The sequence below is a fragment of the Amblyomma mixtum genome, chromosome 3 (assembly GCF_055824585.1).
Source record: "Amblyomma mixtum isolate Tamu chromosome 3, ASM5582458v1, whole genome shotgun sequence".
Lineage (NCBI taxonomy): Eukaryota > Metazoa > Arthropoda > Arachnida > Ixodida > Ixodidae > Amblyomma > Amblyomma mixtum.
The window spans coordinates 135,163,880-135,183,486 of NC_143014.1; the positions used below are offsets into that span (position 1 = coordinate 135,163,880).

At 45.2% G+C, this 19,607-nt stretch overlaps 1 protein-coding gene across 1 annotated transcript in view; it reads right to left on the bottom strand.

The window, feature by feature from the left end:
- The window catches only part of LOC149352024 (uncharacterized), a 28,169-nt gene extending 10,297 nt beyond the window's left edge, over nt 1–17,872 (bottom strand). The window contains exons 1-7 of the mRNA XM_089581245.1: nt 17,691–17,872; nt 17,462–17,582; nt 14,325–14,426; nt 12,785–12,967; nt 8,076–8,108; nt 4,864–4,987; nt 1,261–1,509 (exon numbers count right to left, since the gene is read on the bottom strand). Of these exons, the coding sequence (XP_089437371.1) occupies nt 1,261–1,509; nt 4,864–4,987; nt 8,076–8,108; nt 12,785–12,967; nt 14,325–14,426; nt 17,462–17,582; nt 17,691–17,750 (872 nt within the window). The 5' untranslated portion in view covers nt 17,751–17,872. The remainder of the gene's footprint in view (nt 1–1,260; nt 1,510–4,863; nt 4,988–8,075; nt 8,109–12,784; nt 12,968–14,324; nt 14,427–17,461; nt 17,583–17,690) is intronic.
- Between the last annotated feature and the right edge of the window lie 1,735 nt (nt 17,873–19,607).

A 19,607-nucleotide genomic window follows, 5' to 3' on the forward strand; every position in this document is an offset into this window, starting at 1 on the left:
CCTCCCTAGCAGACAGACCACAAGCGAAGATAGCCTTGCTTTTTCTGTTGCACCCAGAGGCACTAGCACCCAAGGCATTTAACACCTTAGAAGCCATTTTCAAGCCCATGGTGCTCAGACCGCCACACTGTATAAAACCCCTTAGCTACTCACCCACCTTACTAGCATTCGAGTACAGAGAAGGGAAACAAAGATGGCATCAATGGTATGAACAGCAGTGTCACTGCAGCCAAGAAATGGCAGGTATAACTTGCATACAGTGCAATCCAATTATAATGATACCAGATCTAACAATATCCCTCATAGCAATCAAATTTTTAGATTATTCAGTTCTCCCATTGCCACTTTTAAAAAATAAACCATATTGTATAACGACAATCATCGCCTAGAATTGTGGTCACCAGGAAGGTGTTTACTACAAAAACTTGCCTGAAAGTTTGACAAAAATAAAATACTTGGAAGCAAATGACATGAACACTCATCGTAAGTACTGCAAACAGACCTGCGTGGAGAAATACCATATCATTGCGTATGGCCTTGGAAACCAAGCGCTATCACTGTCGCAACAGTTGGAGGGAGAGAAGAGCCTTTTAGCCACCGTCGTGCAACGCTTCCTCGCACAAACGTAGTTTCCACCCGTTTGTGCATTCGTGAGCTGGGCACACAGCGCAGACCTTGGCAACGCACCAAGATGCTGTGCGTGAATAACATCGCGGTGTGTGCCTTTTGATGGGAGCTGCAGCGGCGGTGGCACGCTCAGCGAACTTTGCAGAACGCCAAGGCACTGTGCGCATGGGGAAATTCCTTGGAGGTTTTTTCTTTCTCCTTTGCCGCTCCAGATATAACAGTTATCAGCTACAAGAATGGATTTTCTGGTTTTCTCAATATTTTTACAAGTGGATTGCACTGTGCCACATTTCTAGTCACTATCCTGCTGCTTTGGATATTGACTGCAACAAAGGCGGGCACAGAGAAAAGACGCAAGCGCTCTCTGTGCTGGAAAGTGACTGCCTTCAGTGTTATTAGTATCGCTCAAATGTGCATATTCTCCTTCAGATGCTTTGCCCAAGGACACATTAGTAGTGGAAGTACGCTGCAACCTTAACTGATAAACTGCTGCGCCGCCAAGCAGAAGACAAGCAGCAAATGCCAACTCACACTCACTGCTTCCCCTTGCAAGACTGCACCTAGTTGGTGTCTTCACTTTACTTCTTGGAACCTTACTCTCCATATGCAGCAAGCACAAAGCTAAAAACTCACCCATCAGGAAAGGCTTTGACCACATCGCCTGTGGGAAAAATAGAAGCCAGCTTCTTCCTATTCTGGTACTGCTTGGGCACTCTCCGCACGTCCAGAGTATCACACAGATACGCTGGGCGCAGTGCTGGGTTGGTCCAACGTTCTCCACAGTAAGAGGCTGTGACCGGACTCCCCTTCAGTTTGGCTCCTTGCAGTGCCTGCACAGCTGATGTAGCTTTCTCCTTGTTGGCAAAGCGCACAAAAGCACACCTACAAAAAGCAAGAGTACACATTAAGACCAAAATGCATAGTACAGAAAACAAAATCTTTCACCGGTCTTTTTTATGTGATCCATACTGTATACAGGCGAACCCAATTATATCAAAGTAAGAAGGAATTATCCACCATGTAAAAAAAAAAATTGGAGGACGCTTAAGCTTCGCCTTTAGGAGCGAAGTATGACAATGTGTTGCAGCGCTGCCAGGGAGTCCACAGAACGCTATTGCCCATTCGGTGCGACACCTTGCCCGTAGGAAACACCTCTGAACACAACGCATTTTTGAGGAAAGGAAATGGCATAGTAATTGTCTTGCATCTCGGAGGACACCCGAACCACACCGTAAGGGAAGGGAGGAAGGTGGGAGTGAAAGAAGAGAGAAATAGGTGCCATAATGAAGGAAATGAAAATTGGATTTGAGGAAAGGAAATGACGCAGAAATGATGGAAGTGGCTGCGAAGCGACATATTGCTTTAATTGGAACCAGTTTACAAATCTATGCTTCGCTGGCTCCATCACACACACACAAAAACCGCACAGGCTGTATACTATAGCTGAAAGTTCATAGGGCACTGTTCACATGTTTTATTCTGGCCTGACAGTGCACAAGGCTACTGTTGTGTTCTGGATTCCTGCGACTTCATCTTCGTCGTGTTGTTCTGTTGCAACAAGAATCTGTTGCACTCTGGCAGGCAGAAAAGAAAAACTACCAAATGGTCCAGGCGGACGCAGCTAATTTTACGTTAAAGATAGGCTAAAGGTCAGACCTTCGAAATGACCGGGCTGGTGCGCTACTACACTTCAAATTATCCGGTTAAACTTCTATTAGAAATTACGGGACCGCAAAAATTCCTTAAATTATCAGAGTTCAAATTACTGAGGTTCCACTCCATACAGGACTGCTTCCAACATTCTGGTCGCTGCTTTCCAGGAGAAGACAGCAAATTCTTTGCCAGGTGAGCTCAACGAAGCCCTCGCCAGTCTCGACTTGTGGAACCAGTTGTCTGTATTTCCTGGTGCTATTTGTGATGGGGCAGCCGTAGGCAACTGTCTCTGCGGACGACAAGTTGACATGGCGGGAAAGCTTACAGACAAAGACGTCATTGCAAACATCGCGGATAACCAGGGCCCCACTGATGCAAACTGTGACGAGGACCTGAGAGAACCTGTGCACACGTGATTCGATGTGCTCAGCCTGCTCAGCATGGTTTGTCGCCACTACGTGTCAATAGAAGGCTGGGACCTACCTCAGCTGTTCATAGTCCATCAACAACACTGAAAAATGTATTCCCTCCGAGGCAATTAAAATACAGAAACAAAAAATTCGAGACTATTTCACTTGGTAACCTGAGTGCAGTAAGTAGCTATCACTGAAATACATTTTTCTCCATCTCAGTGTTTGTATGCTGTTAAATTTACTGCTACTTTTATGTAAAACGACACGTCATAGGTCAAACTCGTAAGAAGTTTCTATGCAAGGTCGATATACATGGGTTTGACTGTATTACAGCATACAAAACAAGCACACTGTATTTGCTTGCATAATGATTGCACTCGCGTAATGATTTCACCCCGAACTTGCCGCTGAGATCTGTCGTGTGCATCGCTCTTGCCATCTGCCAGCACTTGCTGACAGATGGCACGTGCAGATGAGCATCTTGCTCTCTCAGCCGCCATTTTTGTTTTGAAGTACCGCACTGTTACAGCAGCAGCCGCCTCTTGGTTGGCCTGTACTCATCCCACAGCAAGCGCGTTCCCATGAGTTGATAAAAACGCACATTCACCATTTTGCAAGTTGGCGGTCTGCTTTGTGGCCTGACCTGCAACTTGTTTGCATTTCTGGTGCTTGCAAATTTTTTGTGGAAAATTTACCCCGTGTAATGATCGCACCCTTAAATTTGCATCTTTTTTTTTTTCAGAATGTGTTATCATTATGCGAGTAAATACAGAATAACAAAAACCTGGATGTAACGAAAAATCTCACTTTTTTTCAATTTCATTATATCCAGGTTGAACTGTATTACGTTTCCCAGCTGGCTAATTTTTTTTTTCGTCAGCCCCATGCAAAACGTAACGGCAGGGTTCTACTGTATATAGGAGGCAGCACTTCAGACACGCACGCGAAACTGAGCCTACAAGGCCGGCGACACGTTAACTCCACACAGCAGCGCTCAATCACGGTTCCATCGCTACTTTCTACAGTTTCGACATTCAACAAATATGAAAACTTCAACAGCTTTGCAAAACCCAGAAGCCTCACAATACGCCGAGTCCGTTACCGGTGCAGTCCTAAACCGTGCGACGAGGTGAACCTGGGGTGTGCTTTACTGTTATCCATCTCGCGTACCACTTGTTTACAATGCAACACTGCCGTCGTGCAGGAAAAACAGGCATTTGGTAGACTGGTTGTCACATGGCAGAGCCAGTTTAGCAGATAGAAGGCTTGCAGCTGCTTTCGCATGGATTGCTTCGCTGCTGAAGGAGACACAGATCAACTGCATCCTAACTTCAGCTTCAATGCGGAATCAGCGTGAGCGGTGTGCTACCAGTACGTCAGTGGGCAGCAAGTCACTGCAGGAAGCGTGCCATTAGCGTGGGAGCATCCTATGCACCTGTTTTATATATCGAATTATCGATAGCTCTAACTGTTTCGTGATCCCCTCTCCATCTCCAAGTAGTCACCTAGCTTCAAAAAATGCTGCTACAGCAAAATTTCCAGTTAGAAACTACAGTGGAATGGTACCTCAAAGGAGCGGGAAAACATGTTCCATCATCAACTTGATAACAGTCAACTCAACAAATTAAATTCAAAGGGGCCAAAAATATGTGCAAGTATGCAGAGTTTGAATTAAAGGGAGTCTTTTTAATGAGGCATATGACAGTACAAAAAGTTAGGAAAAGATAACCATGTCAAAATTTTTGGCACCAAAAAGCTAAAAGAAAAGAAGGTGGAAAATAGCACTACCATAATGAAACAAGTACCTGACAATACAAATTACAATGCAGACAAAAGCATGTTTGCTGCTAGTGATTAAACAGAGGAACAGTTAGCAGCACCCAATTTCTAACCACCACCTAAGCATTCTTCTGAATCAATTGCAATGTTAATACAATGTCCCAGATCATCTTCCACTTACTTTAATTCAATGCTCACAAAAAATTCCCTCTCAGCTGCCATGAACTGCACTGTTAAAATCAGACACTTTAAAACATTTTATCTCATGAGAATTACAGCATTTAAACCAGCACCCACACAGAAAGCAGTCAAATCTACTGCCATGTTTTCTGCATAATTTTTCAACTAAAACACTTTGCTGAACCCATTTTCAAAAATATGTGCCACTTACGTGAGCTTCTTGCCCCTAAACTTCTCTCGCACTTCAACTGCATCTTTGCAGAGGGCCTTGACATCGCCTGCTGTGACGCCGTCTCCAAAGGAACTCAGCTTCACGTCACATAGGTCTCGAGACTCTGCATACGAGTACAAGCAACAAGCCATCGTTCCCTTCCACAATGCAACCTTGAATAGCAGTTATTAGCTAGATTATGGCCAACATAACACACAAAGTACCACGACCCTCCTCTGAGAGAAGTGAAAGAAAGCCGTTGTGAGTGCGAGGAATGCAGCATCGCTCTTCACATGCCAGAGTGTTTTAAAATTTATCACAATTTCTCATTCTGAAACTGTGCATTTTGAGATGACTTTTGTAGTGAAAGTTATCGCAGATTCTTTGCAGCGACCTAGGTCGCACCGCGCGCTAAAAAAAATGGCACGGATTGCAGCGTGCGCAACACGGACAAAGCAACGGTAGCGAATCGGTCAGGACCAGCAGTTTAAAGACGCTTACTACACAAATATGTTGGCTTTGCATGTAGGGTTGACTCCCCCAATCTTCAAGGGCCATTTTTTGCGGAAAGTTTACACAACACTGAGGGTTGTTGCATAATGGCTTTGTGTGTTAGAAAAATAAACGATTTAAAAAATACCTACTGTGCCTTCAAGCTCGTTTGTGTGCCAGAAATTTGCAGTATATTCGGTTCGACATAATTCAAAGAACATTACTATTCACTTCAAATAATGGCTTATGGAGGTTTAACGTCCGAAAGCTACTCAGGGTATGAAGGATGCAGTGGTGGAACTGGCAACTGGCTTCTTGTAGCAGCTTTTGTAGCAGAAGAAATCGCAGTTTGTAGCAGCAATTTTAAGTTTTGTAGCAGGAAAAATGGCATTTTGTAGCAGAATTCGAGCTTTTGTAGCACAAAAAAAAAAAAGCTTCGTACCAAAATTTCATGCCAAAAAACGTTATTTTAAATAAAGAAGCTTTGTTGTATTTCTGGAACAGGCATTTGCTCAGACGTTTTTAGCAACCACAGCCATGCAAGAGCAAGCTTCAATCCCAAATGCAGCTTAAAGTGCTTGGTTCCTTAAATATAGCCGAAAATAAACAAAACAGGAGGTTCTCCTAAAAACACTGCTGTTTTTGTTCAGAAGAGCGACATAACGAGATGCTCAACAGAACTATAAAAAATGATACCGTTCATAAAACAAACTTTCAGGTACTATTTCTTCCCTTTTCTTGATCACTCCAGCTTAGACAGTGCCGCTGCGAGCTTTTCCTGTCCATTCTTCAGAAGGGCTTGTCCACTCTCAACGACTGCAAAATGTTTAGACTTGACACCTTTTGTGAAAAGCAGCTCAGCATTGGTGATCATATTCCTGGCCAGTCTGATCTCTCCTTGTACCTTCTCTTCATTCTGACCTCTCTTCTGGGTGTCTTTGTCCTGTACATCACAGTCTTGTTTCGCTTGTTTTGCACGGGTCTCTTCTCCTGCATCCGCCTCCAACCGTTGCAGCTGACGCTTCCGCGACCCTTTCACCGCTCTGATTAATCCTTGTGTCACAGGAATGGCAGCTGGATTTTCTGCCCGATATAAGTTAGTCATAAGTTTTGTTGCCTTTCAGCTTTGACAAAGACATCGAAGACGTGAAGTGTCCATTCACACAGGCAGTGCGCTGACAGTGGTCCCTTTGTTCACCTTCGGTTGTGTTCGGTTGCAAAGCAGCGATGGCGATGTGGCTGCCGGCAGATGCGTTGCCGGAAGTGTTGCCGGCAGACATCAGTTTTGGTTTCACGGAAATGAGTTTCGGTTTCGTTCTCAGCAGAGTTATTGGAGTTATTCAGAGATATTTCGGCGCAGGCGTGGCGCAAAAGTAGGCAAAAAACCGATTTTGTAGCAGCATGTAGCAGGATTTCCCATTTGGCGCAGTTTGGCGCAATTGGCGCAGCAGTTCCACCACTGAGGATGCCGTAATTAAGGGCTTCGGAAATTTCGACCGCCTGGGGTTCTTTAACGCGCACCGACATCGCACAGTACACAGGCCTCTGGAATTTCGCTCCATCGAAATTCGACCGCCGCGACCGGAATCCGCGACTTTCGGGTCCGCAACCGAGCGCCATAACCACTGAGCCACCACGGCGGACTCACTTCAAATAAGCCCCGAACCAAAAAAAAAAACACTATTCTCACAGGCCTACAGTGTGTGCAAGGTAAAAGGTACTGACCAAGGTCTCGTGACTACAAGCTTCAATTTCTGAAAACTAATGAATGGAGCAAAGTACAATGGGTATATCTCCTCATATATCTGCAAAATATTCAACCGACTTGTGCACATGACACTACAGTCAAACCTCGATATAACGAACACGGATATTACGAATTATTGGCTATATCGAACTCTTCGTAAATATTTTTGACTAATTCATGCAATTTCTACTTTATATACCAAACACGGTTGGCCACGAAATGGGTATATCGAACTCCCCGGCGCCAAACTGTGCCCGTGCGGATGGCAGGCTTCGCCGCACTGCACAAGTGACTGGTGGTGCTGCGGCACGCGTTCGCACCAAGGTTTGCACTTTCATCTCGCACTCGCCAACACAGGCGTGTAGGGCTGCAGTCCGGCAGTCAGCACGCGTTCACGCCTCTGGCATCCGTCGACAGCGCCATGGAAGCAGCACTGGTGGTTGTATGCATGCAGTAACAATCCTGCGCTCATGTCGGCTGTCGCGGAGGTGGTGAACTCGGCAGCAGCTTTCGCTCTGGCGTACCGCTTTCCACGCGACACCGCTGTGATGCGGGGAAGCCACAGTAGCAGGCGCTTAACCTGCGCTTGCGGTGCTGTGCGGGAGAGCCAACCTAACTGGCGCTCGGTTTTTTGCGGTCTTCGGAATAGCCGCGAGCGTCTTCGGAACGCCACCAAAACCTGGGAAAACATCTATCCGCTTCTCTTGTAAGGATCGCCAGAATTGCTGTCCTTTCAATGACTAATTGCGCCGTTATTGCGCGCGTTTCGGACGAAATTTTATATTACGAATTTCGGCTATAGCAAACTGTTTTGAGATTTTGTACTAGTTCGCTATAACGAGGTTTCACTGTATTACTATAACGCTATGTTTGCACCTTTCCCTACACATCTTCACCACAAAGAACAAGCAGAGATAAATTTTAAAATGTAAGCACATCAGCACAGCTGTTTACAAAGCAAGCAAGAACTCACCATAATCAACCACAAATGATGCAGGAATATGCTCTGCAAAAAGAAAAAAAAGGAAAGAAGCAACGTCATTTCAAGGCAACATCACAGCTATTAGCTCAATGCTTGTTCATGGAACAGCCACATTTATGTGTCAATAGTCCCAGTACAGTCAATCCTGGATGTATGGAAGCAAGATACGGTAAACTCAATACTCCGAACCTCACACTGACGATTTATTTCAGATTTACGAACTTTTAAAAAATTCCCACCAGAATGCCTATCAAAAAACTCCTCGCCACACCCTTGCAAGTAGTGCCTCTCCTAACAGCATTTCCACAATCACTTTACGCACACTCACGCACAGACTGGTCAGCTGCGCTGCCTTGGGCACTTGCTGGCAGCGCTAGCACAGCTAAACCGTGCGACGAGGTGAACCTGGGGTGTGCTTTACTGTTATCCATCTCGCGTACCACTTGTTTACAATGCAACACTGCCGTCGTGCAGGAAAAACAGGCATTTGGTAGACTGGTTGTCACATGGCAGAGCCAGTTTAGCAGATAGAAGGCTTGCAGCTGCTTTCGCATGGATTGCTTCGCTGCTGAAGGAGACACAGATCAACTGTATCCTAACTTCAGCTTCAATGCGGAATCAGCGTGAGCGGTGTGCTACCAGTACGTCAGTGGGCAGCAAGTCACTGCAGGAAGCGTGCCATTAGCGTGGGAGCATCCTATGCACCTGTTTTATATATCGAATTATCGATAGCTCTAACTGTTTCGTGATCCCCTCTCCAAGTAGTCACCTAGCTTCAAAAAATGCTGCTACAGCAAAATTTCCAGTTACAAACTACAGTGGAATGGTACCTCAAAGGAGCGGGAAAACATGTTCCATCATCAACTTGATAAAAAAAAAGGAAGGTAATAATTTTTAATTGTGCAGTCACTCTCCCACCTACGAAAGAGCCGAAATGTCTCTTGGAAGGGCTGCACTTTTTTTCTGTAGTTGTCGGGATGCGGTCCGTACACAGGACCGGCATTTTTCCTCAAAATTTTTCCGTCCACAGGAGAGCCCCGGATTATGCGTCCTTTTTTTTTTATGCCGCGACACAAATTTTTACGACGAATAAACGCAGTCCTGATGAATGCTTCAAATATATAATGCATTGATAGTATGGATGATAGCATGTGCACGCCCAAAGACTGGCACAAATTAACCACATGAAGTCTAAAGCCTAAAGTCGATAAACCAATTGCGCCTTGCAGCCAGTTTCGCAGTCAGCTGGAGATTTGCACAAATGAACCTTCCACAAGGTGTTGCTCGTCAGCGCTCACCAAAGACGACATTCAGGCAGACGCGATGTGCTATTTATGCAGAAATCGCCATGCGTGTGTGTCAATTATATTTTGTGCCATAATTAAATGCAACCTTCGCATCCTTTGACTCGTGCTAAGCTTAATTGGACAGCCAGTCTGCAAAAGGTAGACTCCAAAGACACGCAAGCCCAAGGATGTCGATCAGCCTCCATCTCAACACAAGTGCTACTCGTTTTGTAAGCAAGACAGAAATAGGCAATGACTCAAAAACACGTGCCAAAACTTTGCCAGACCAAAGGTGGTTCACGCATATATGGCAAAAGAAGTACACCATAGAAGCCGCATTGAGACATCAGTTTTTATTAGTCCATTTACTGCAAACTTCGGGACATTAAGAACGGATGCCGAGTGACAGCTTCGTTATAAGTGGGTTTCAACGTATCTTAACATTTTTAAACGAAGATGAGAACAACAGTTATGTATGCCTGGATAGCCAGCGCACGGCGGCGCCAAATTCAAAAGCATAGTTCAAAGCAGTCTGGCGAAATTTTCCTCACTTTTATCTGGGTGGCGCACCTTATCTCATTTGGCTCATTTTGGCGCAAGAGTAAAGTCACTGATTTTTCAGGAAAAAAAAATTTTTTTTCATGGACTATAGTTTAATCTGCCAATTACCTGGGCAGATTCCATTAAAAACTATCCACTCCACCTACATTTTTTGCATGACCCGCCAATTTTGTTGCAGTGGGGTTTACCTGTGCAATACTACCCCCTGCTACAGAAAGCAACGCTACTGTACAGCCACCACTTACATTATAAGATTCTAACACACTAGTTTGACACTGCTTGACCATAGGACAGGAAGAAATAGCTCCTAAATAACCTGCAGTCATTACTAACACTACCAACAGTATTAGTGTTGTAGCAGGTGCAAGAAGAACAGTTAAAAATGGCAAGGAAGACTAATATTTTCGTTTAAGGAGGAAGACTGTCTTAGAAATGAATTTTTATTCATGCACAACTATGAAATCTTCAGGAAACATGCATTTTTGTGTGCCGGTACCAAATATGTACCGTATTTACCTAATTCCAATGCGCACCTTTTTTCGGGGAAAATACGTTTCAAAATCGCATGCGCGTTGGATTCGAGTGCAAACCGAAACTGCCCCATAGCTGCCCATCGTCATCGCCATTATACGATGTGGGAGCTCGTCGTTATCTGCGTCGCAGGAGCCGTTTTCAACCAGTGTGGCGCTTGTCATTGGTTGCGTGCTCAGCGACCACGGACCACGTTCACGGCGACGGTATCCCGTGCACTGCCGCGGGCGGACGCCTCATCACTGCCTTTGCACGATCGAGACACGCGGCTCAAAGAATATGTTGATGAAACAACGGTTGTCGGAAACGAGTCATTTCGGCGGTAAAGTTCAAAAAATGATGAGAGTTCTTTCTGTTTTGCAGCCAATTCTCTGACAGAGATTACATCGTCCGCAGGCGGGGCACGCCGCGCCGCTGACAAGGTCCCGCATCATGCCGATCTCACAGATAACAGCTCTTCCGCGCTCATTTTTAAGCTTGTTTTGGCAATCGAACATCTTTATCTTTCGCTCAGATACACTGACGAAGACATGGATGCTCCGCAAGAAGCTTGAAAGATCCAAATGGTGCATCGCCATTGCCGCAGTTACGCCTAGCAGCAGACGAACCTCCCGTCACCGCAGCTCTCCGCTTGCGTTTGGGGCGTCTTCCTTTATACTGATGCTTTGTCAGGAACTTGCGTGAAAGAAAATCTAGTTTCTCAGTCACATCCATAGCGGAGAAAGGAGAAAAACCTGGGCAGAAGCGTTGGTTCACGTCTCGGTGGCGGCAGAACGAAGAAAGAGCGTCTGCGTCCGACCGTGCGGTGGAATGCTCGTAGCCAATGGAAGGGCTCCGATCGTACCACGTGATTTGAAGGGCCAGTCGCGACGCTCGACTAGGGCTGGAAACGATCTTTTTTTTCGTATTTTTATCAAGAATGCCCCGCTGCCGAAGTGGCTTCTGGTAGAAGATGGGTAGGCCTACTTCCTCACGAAAATTCAAGAGCAGGCGACGCCGTAGAGCGAAATGCCGTGTTCCCGAAATTCGGTCAAATTCGCACTATCGCGAGCCACCGTGAGTGCTTTAATTGCATTTTTTACTAACTTCCCATTGATTATCGGCTTTGATTTTTTTATATGCGGGAATACAAAACGCAAGACAATACAAAATCGACTTTATCGAAAAAAATCGCGGTTTTTTCACCCGCATCTCTCCTTAAAATATAAAAACGGTTGCAAATTATTTTCATTCGTGGAAGTCACATGCAGGTTAGAAGCGGGGTTTGAATTTTTTTTTTTGGTGCCGTAAATTGGGTGCGCGTTGGAATTGGGTAAATACGGTAATTTATTTTTACGCACAGTAACTCCTTGTGCAATTATGCAATATGCTAGGTAACTTTGCCGAAAGTTTGAAAGAAATTCTACTGCAAGGACCTTGTTAGACTGCATGCCATTGGTTTCTCTTGACATCAAGCTATGCAATAAGGGTAAAATTATCGTCCTGCCTCTCATAGAAGGTGAGTTATAGGATTTTGAAATCATCAGTTTCTTCTCATTTGTGAAGTGGCAAATTCAGAATCCTGTAACTCAACTGTGATAGGCAGGATAATAATTTTGTCCTTAGTGCATAGTTTGATGTCAAGACAAGCCAATGGCATGCGTCCTAGCAAGTTTCCTGTAACAAAATTTATTGAAAGCTCTCGGCAAAAAGTTGCATAACATTGTATATAAGTACACAAAGATTGTCTTAAATAAAATTAAATTACATATTTGAAATCAGCACGCAAAAATACATGTTTCTTGAAGATTCCAATATTGTGACTTCATTAACAAAATTTTTTTTCTAAGACCAGCTTCCCCCCTTAAAGCCAAGCAAAGTAAAGTAGGCAGCATCTACTACAGCATCTCAGTGATGCAAACACAGCCGATACAAATTAGTAAAATTCCCTGGCAAAAATGCACTGCGTACAATGTCGAAATGCTTGGGTGTTCTAAACTCTCTCCCATGCAGCCCACTCATTACCAAGGCTGGGATCATCAGACATAGTGCACTGAGTAGTGGCGAGTAGCTTTAGAATTCCGCCTCCGTCGAAATTCGGCCACCGCGGCCGGGACAGAACCCGCATCTTTCAGGCCAGCAGCAGAGCGCCGTAGCCACTCAGCCACAGCAGCGGGTCTGTTCACTTAAGACGATGTGAATTTTGGAGCATACAAATATTTTCTACAATCCTGTGAGATTCCTATTAGCAAGATTCTACTCTTCAAAGATAGCTCTGAAAGCTAGATAATGTGCACATACCTAGCCTAACCCATGACACATGAAAGGCAGCAGTCCACTCACCTTCCAATCGAATCTTCTTGGAAGGAGAGACAATTTCTTGATCCTCTGCCTTGCGCTTGCCGTTGGTGGCCTCCACTGGAACTTTCTGTTTCGGTGTCTGTGCTTGCTTATTGGGGCCTTTTTGCTGCTGGGCATCTGCCTTCCCTGCAGCCACACCTGGCTTTGCAGCCTTGCCAGCTGGTACTGGAATGAAACAATGGCACGGTTGCACCGGCCCAAGGTCACTAACGCCATAAGCACACAATGCAGCAAGGTTCTTTCTACGTCAGGCAATGTTTGCACATTCGCAGCTTGGGCTTGGCTGTAAACTTGACATCAATCCAGGTACCATAATAAGCACTTAAATTACTCTACATGTTTTACATAGCAAGCTGGAATTATTTTAACACCATTTTGAAAGCACTGCAAAGAATGTCAAAGCTGACCAGTCACCACCAGTACACCCTCTCGTTTATTACACAATTATAACCGTATCAGCACGCCACGGCAATGAAGCTACCAAACTAAATTTAAAAATTTTTGCTATCTTCACTACAAATTATACTATTTTAGGTTTCCATTGATATCCAGCAAGTATCTGACCCTCTTTTGCATATCTTAATCTGCTTGAAAAATTATAATCCTTGGCATAAAGTTACATGAAATATCCAGCACGCAAAATGGATTGGGAAGTTTTCTATCCACTAATAAGAATCCAATGAAATGTGCATTGCAAAGCAAAGTACTTTCCTTAGGGTTCAATTACTGAAATAGATTAAAATTTTCAATTAGCCATAGCCCAGATCCAGGAAACCTTGGGCCAGGAAAAATTCTTCAACTAAGAAAGCAAGGTAACTTTTCTTCATACCCATATAGTCACACTAGTTGGATACAACTCCAGAACAAAGCGGCAAAAACCCCTCGAAGAAGGCCCTCCAACAAATGGCATCGACACTGACCGACTGCCATGACACAGCGGTTAATCCCATTTCACAGATGCACCTGCCAGCCAACTGTGATGTCGCGCTAGGTGATTAACTGCAAAGTCATGACAGACAGCTGATGCTATTTACTGCAGGGCCTTCTTTGAGGGGTTTCTGCAGCTACGTTGTTGAGGTGTACCCAACAATAGGGGTTGACGCTAATGAGTAATTACTTCATAAAATGAGATCTACTCTCAGGAATTCCACAAAACACAGTGGTTTAACAGTCTCACTTCAAGCTGTTCATCAATTCTGCCACAACCTGTCATCTATTAGCAGTTCTGGTTAGCTTGACTGGTGACATGCTTTCCCCAGACAGCACCAGGTTCAAGCCCCTAACAAGATTTTTTTCAACTGCAAAGGCCTTGAAGAAGCTGCGTTTCCCTCCTCTGTAGTCATGTGACAGCAGTAAGGTGGACATTAACGAGCAATTACTCACTTGATTGAAATGTATTCAATCTAGATAATGTTCCCAAGAAATAGTGATCAAACCCACCAAATCTGATTCACTGGAAGTTCCCTGCTTGTGTGACAAGCTCCACTCTTCGCAGCTAGCACTCATGTAAAAATGAACTCACCGTCTGCATCGTCAGATTCTTCATCTAGATCCTCATCTTCGTCAAGTTCTTCATCATCAAGCTCCTCATCATCAAGCTCCTCGTCGTCCAAGTCCTCATCAGCTGTACATAAAATAACCAACAGAAGTAAGTACTTACTAGTTCACATAAAATAACTAACACAAGTAAGTACTAGTTCCTTCTCAAGAAAAAAGGAATTAAAACACAGCAATGCGTATCCCTTTACGAGTGCATGAATGTATGACCGACCGAACGATTGCAATGTTGATCAAATTGAGCATAACTTCCTGAATTCAACAGAGAATGTATTTTAAAGGGATCCTGAAATGATTTCGGTGGGCATATTCTAGTGCAATAGATCTGTAGAGCTGGTCTTTGAGGATATCAGAGTCAAATTTGAAAGCTCTACGTGGACCCAATAATTTAGAAATAATTTTTAATAATTCCTTCACCCTCGATAAGGTCAGTGGGCAGTCTGGGCGAGCTTGTTCATCCAGACTGCCCATTGGTTCGAATCCCTGCCACAAGCTAGCCTCCAACTTGACTAGCACATGTAAGCTATGCACAAGAAATGTTGACACTACTTGAAACACTGCACCACAAATGGTGGTGTCACAATTTTGGTACGAATGTCGGGAAAACTGGCACCACATGGAGGTTGGACAGCGACGAGTATTACAGACTAACAACAGTAGAGGATTGTCTGAAGTGGCGGTGCTCGGCCTGCTGTGTGCATCATACCATCATCACAGCCAGCAATTACCCTATAAACGCTTGTAACGGCTGCATCCGTGTACAGGGAGCACTCTGTTTTCCCAATGGAAATAAAAAGAAGATTCATGTAAGGGCCGCATCTAGAGTTTCCACGACCCACGCAGAAATAGCCTTCGAAATGCGTGCGCACAGAAGCTTCCAGGTGCCCAAGGCCGCAGGCCATCATCATCGTTTTCCTCTATCACGACCTCCCGCTATCCATATCGGCATCAGTATCACTCAACAGCTCTAGCTTTTTGTGGCTGTCAAAGGCTACAGGAGTTGTGGTAGCGTGTTGGAAGAATGACAGCTATAAACATATGCAACATTTTGTATATTCCAGTTTTTCTCTAATCAAGTTCTGGCTTGGTGCAGCCGGTAATTTCTGTTTTTGCTGTATACTTCCCAAATGTTCCAAGTACTCTTGCACACACGACTCTGCTGTTTGTTTCCTTCAGAAGTGTAACTAATATGCTACAATTTCATGCATTGCAACATGCGCCGGGTTCGTTACTTCTAGTGAAAAAAAATTTTCTTCCAGTACACTCCAAATCGTCCATTTTTCCAGCAAAAAAAGCAAAAAAGGTGAAGCCTGTCGCACATGCAAGCGAAAACGCTAGCGATTCCTGCCGCGGCGGCGCAAAAACCCGTTTTTAGTTGTCGCAGCGGCTCGGGCGGCCAGAGCAACGAGGTTCCAACAGTTGGAAATTTATTGCTGCGACGCACCACTCAATCGTTCAATCGCTTGCACGTGAACCACCCTTAAGGAAATGTTTAATGCATGCTGCAACCAAGCAAATTACACAACACATGCTCCAAACAAAACTTCTGCTAGGTGCAAAAACAAAGCACTCGAAGTAGCCCACAATGCAACTTTTACACTGTTGCATCGCTCATGTCATGATGCAGCATCTCTTTAAAATCAAGACCACACCCAGCCAGCCACATTTTAAAAAGTATCACACAAGCGTCAACTTGCGTAATGACGAGCACTACACATGTACCGACCCTCAAAAGTTATGCCTCTTCACCACAGTAAAGCAATGACACCGAAACTAATCGACGATCACACAACACTGTTCAGAAATTGGCTCATTGTACTGCACGACTTCACTACGGCTAAAAACAATACACGTGGTTTGACTTTATGCTTAATGAAAGAGAGGGCCGGAGGACCCTGGTTCAATGCCAGCCACAGCGGTCACATTTCGATGGATGCGAAACAGTCAACGCACGTGACAAAACCCCAGGTGGTCTAAATTGGTAGAGCCCTCCACTATGGCATCCCTCATAGTCCATGTGTCACTTCAGGGCATTAAACCACACAACTTACAATTTTCGATGGGAAACTTAACACAATGACAATACGCTCAATGCATGCATAAGAAAAGTGAAGGTCTGTGGTTGTCACACAATGGTACATTGATGGCACACTGATAAAAGCAACACTCCAACCTCATTGCCTCCCCCATTATCCTGCAGCTAACCTCCGCTACTAGCAATGCACCCACTCTTCAAATAAAGCAGGTGGCATCCAAGATGGATAGTGTATTGTCCCAAAGCGACATGGGATTTGTGGGACGCCATAGTGGTGGGCTCCGGATTAATTTCGCCCACTTGGGGTTCTCGTTGCACAGTACACGGGCGCCTTGCGTTTCGCCTACATCCAAACGCGGCCGTCTCAGCCAGGATCGAACCCTCGAGCTCGGTGGTCGAGCGCTCGAACCACTGAGCCACCGCGCCGGGTATGCAACTAATATTAAAGATGATCACCATAAATATGTCGTGGTAACACACGCACATAACACACGCGACGCTGTTCTCGATCGGGTAAAACCTTTCGTTACCTCTCCACGTGGTCTAAGAGACAATGCTAGTGAGGCTTAATAAAAATAAAGTCAACAATAACACAAATTCGTGAACACAACACATGCGCAGTTTTCGAGCTTACCGCGCATTGCTCTCCACAGTGCAATAAACATGCCGATTTATGCTCTGCATATGCACGAAGAAAACCGCGCGCGCGGGCACCGGCACTTGCCCGCCAAAACTAGCAACGCGCAACGGCACTGTCCCCGCCATCAGGAAAATAACACGTAAAGTTGGCCACTCAAGGCGACACTCTGTCAGGTTCATTAGCTATACTGGGGATGATAATCCTCCAAAGACGAAAAGGTACCGCATTTGCAACACGTGCGGGCAACCGCTCATGGTGACAGGCGCTTGCTCATCATCAATCGACACTTGCTGATCCCGGAAACTGACAAAAGCAGTTAAGATGCAAAAATAGTGCGCAATCAGTGCATCTAGACACATTACACAGCGGGATTCCACGACGAACATAGCAGTAAGTGGGAACCACGAGGCTGCCGTAGCAAGCTTACCTCCGCTGAGGTCAGAATCTTCATCCATGGAAAAATCATCGTCGTCTTCTTCCAAGTCGTCATCATCTTCATCAGCTTTCGCGGCCTGCGGTTTTTTAGAGGGAGGCGCCTTCTTCCCAGCCTGCGAGAGAAAATGAATATCGACGGTTCCGCTGCCGCCCGCGACTATGGACGGCCAATGCTGCGACACGAGCACGTGGAGGCAACCCACAGAATTGCTCGTTTTTACCTGTGGTCCTCCTTTCGCACCGGGCTTATGGGCTTGAGCGGGTCCTTTCTTAAAAGCCATGTCAGCTGTTTTTGATCTTTTTTTAAATAAAGAGGATATATGCCGGCGCAATCTGCAGACACACTAGCCCTCGTGCTGCACGACGCAAGCCTCACGACGAAAAGAGCGCGGATAACGTGGTGCGTGGTCTACAAAGCTGCAACGGAAGGCGGGAGTTGGTTGGTGGGAGAGAGGGAAGTTGAGGGCAAAGCCGGTCATGGTTGGTTGAGAGAAGAGGCGAAAATAGGTCTTGGCGAAAATAATGTTATTCGAAAATGATGGCATCGACGATCAGTGAAAAAAAAATAGTCCAACAGAACGACATCATCGAGCAGAAAATGTGTTTGAAATTGCTGTGCAGTATTTCAAAAGCGGCTGAGAACATTTGTGTGCCGTATTATAAGCTTAAAATATTATTTGCGGCCATTCTGCACCACTTTAGCCATCAAAAGCCAAACTAAGTACAAAGTCAACCACAAATCCGATAAACGTAAACAAACAAAATGGCTGACATGGCGGCGCGCGGACACGCGCGAAGCTTGGAAATGACTTCCAAAAGGTGAACTGCTCAGTTACGTCTTTAAGTTCCTTCGAGCTTAACGAACATGGCACGCCAACCAACAAGAATCACGCATACCAAATGACCGACGGTCGCGGGAAAGACTCTGCTTCACGCTCGGCCGCGGCGGTACGCTTCTGAGACCGAGAGTAACAGCTATCCACGAAGCCTCTAGTGTGAACAGATTGACACAAACATGAACTTTTTTTTAGCAGAACTAAATAAATGCACTTTCTAAGTTTGGCAGTGTGCACATTATTTTTTTCGCGTCGCTTTTTCCTGCTGCGTATCTGGTGTCCAGAGTACGCATTCGGTTCGAGATCGAATGCGAATGAGTTCCCCTAACCAGAGCCGTATATTCCCTACGGCTCTACCCATAGCCTCCTCTATTTTTTCTATGCCCTAACCATAGCCTCTATGCCCTAACTCATTCGATGGCGAATGTGATTCGAACCTAATGACATTACATGTTCCCGTGTAGCAGTCGATTAATGACATTAGGAGCTCACTCTCAATTTCGTCTTTCCCTTTTCAAACGTCTAATTTGACGATATTTATGGCGAACTCACCACTCGCTTAGATTTTTGTATAATTGTATAATTCAAATAAATTTTATTTCCATTGAGAGGCCTTTTCTTTATCTCTCATAATTTGGTAGTCAGTACAGGCGTACAGGCTTTTCGTTAGTCTTTTCGATCCCGGCCGCGGCGGTGGAATTTCTTTGGAGGAGAAATTCCTTGGATGAGAGGCCCGTGTACTGTGCGATGTCAGTGCACGTTGAAGAACCCCAGGTGGTCGAAATCTCCGGAGCCCTTCACTACGGCGTCTCTCATAGCTTGAGTCGCTTTGGGACGTTAAACCCCATAAACCAGACCAAGCCAAACCATCGCATGAAATTCGTGGTCACTAAACATACATATGCATGTTTATTTCATACCTAGGAAAGGAGAAGGGTAGCATTTTTTTTGTTTGTTTGAAGAAAGAAGCGATGGAGACCTAACTAAAAAAAGCAATGTTTTGTTGGTGCGGTTGTCACATGCTATTCTCACAACGGCCGACTACGCACGACTGGGAGTTGGGACTAAAGCGCTAAGGCTAAAGGCTCTAGATCAGCTAGGAGCATCAAGCGGGCAGACAGGTGTGCCGATGAGTGACGCGCGTTCCAAGGAGTGGTTAGAGCTCTTTCAGGCCGCATAGTTTCGTTTCGGCCGGTGCGGCCATGGGCGAGAAGCAAAAACTGATATGGATATTACTCACGGTAGGCTAATGCGCCTCAATAGCAGTGATGGTTTACTGCTTTGTAACGAGGCATAAGACAT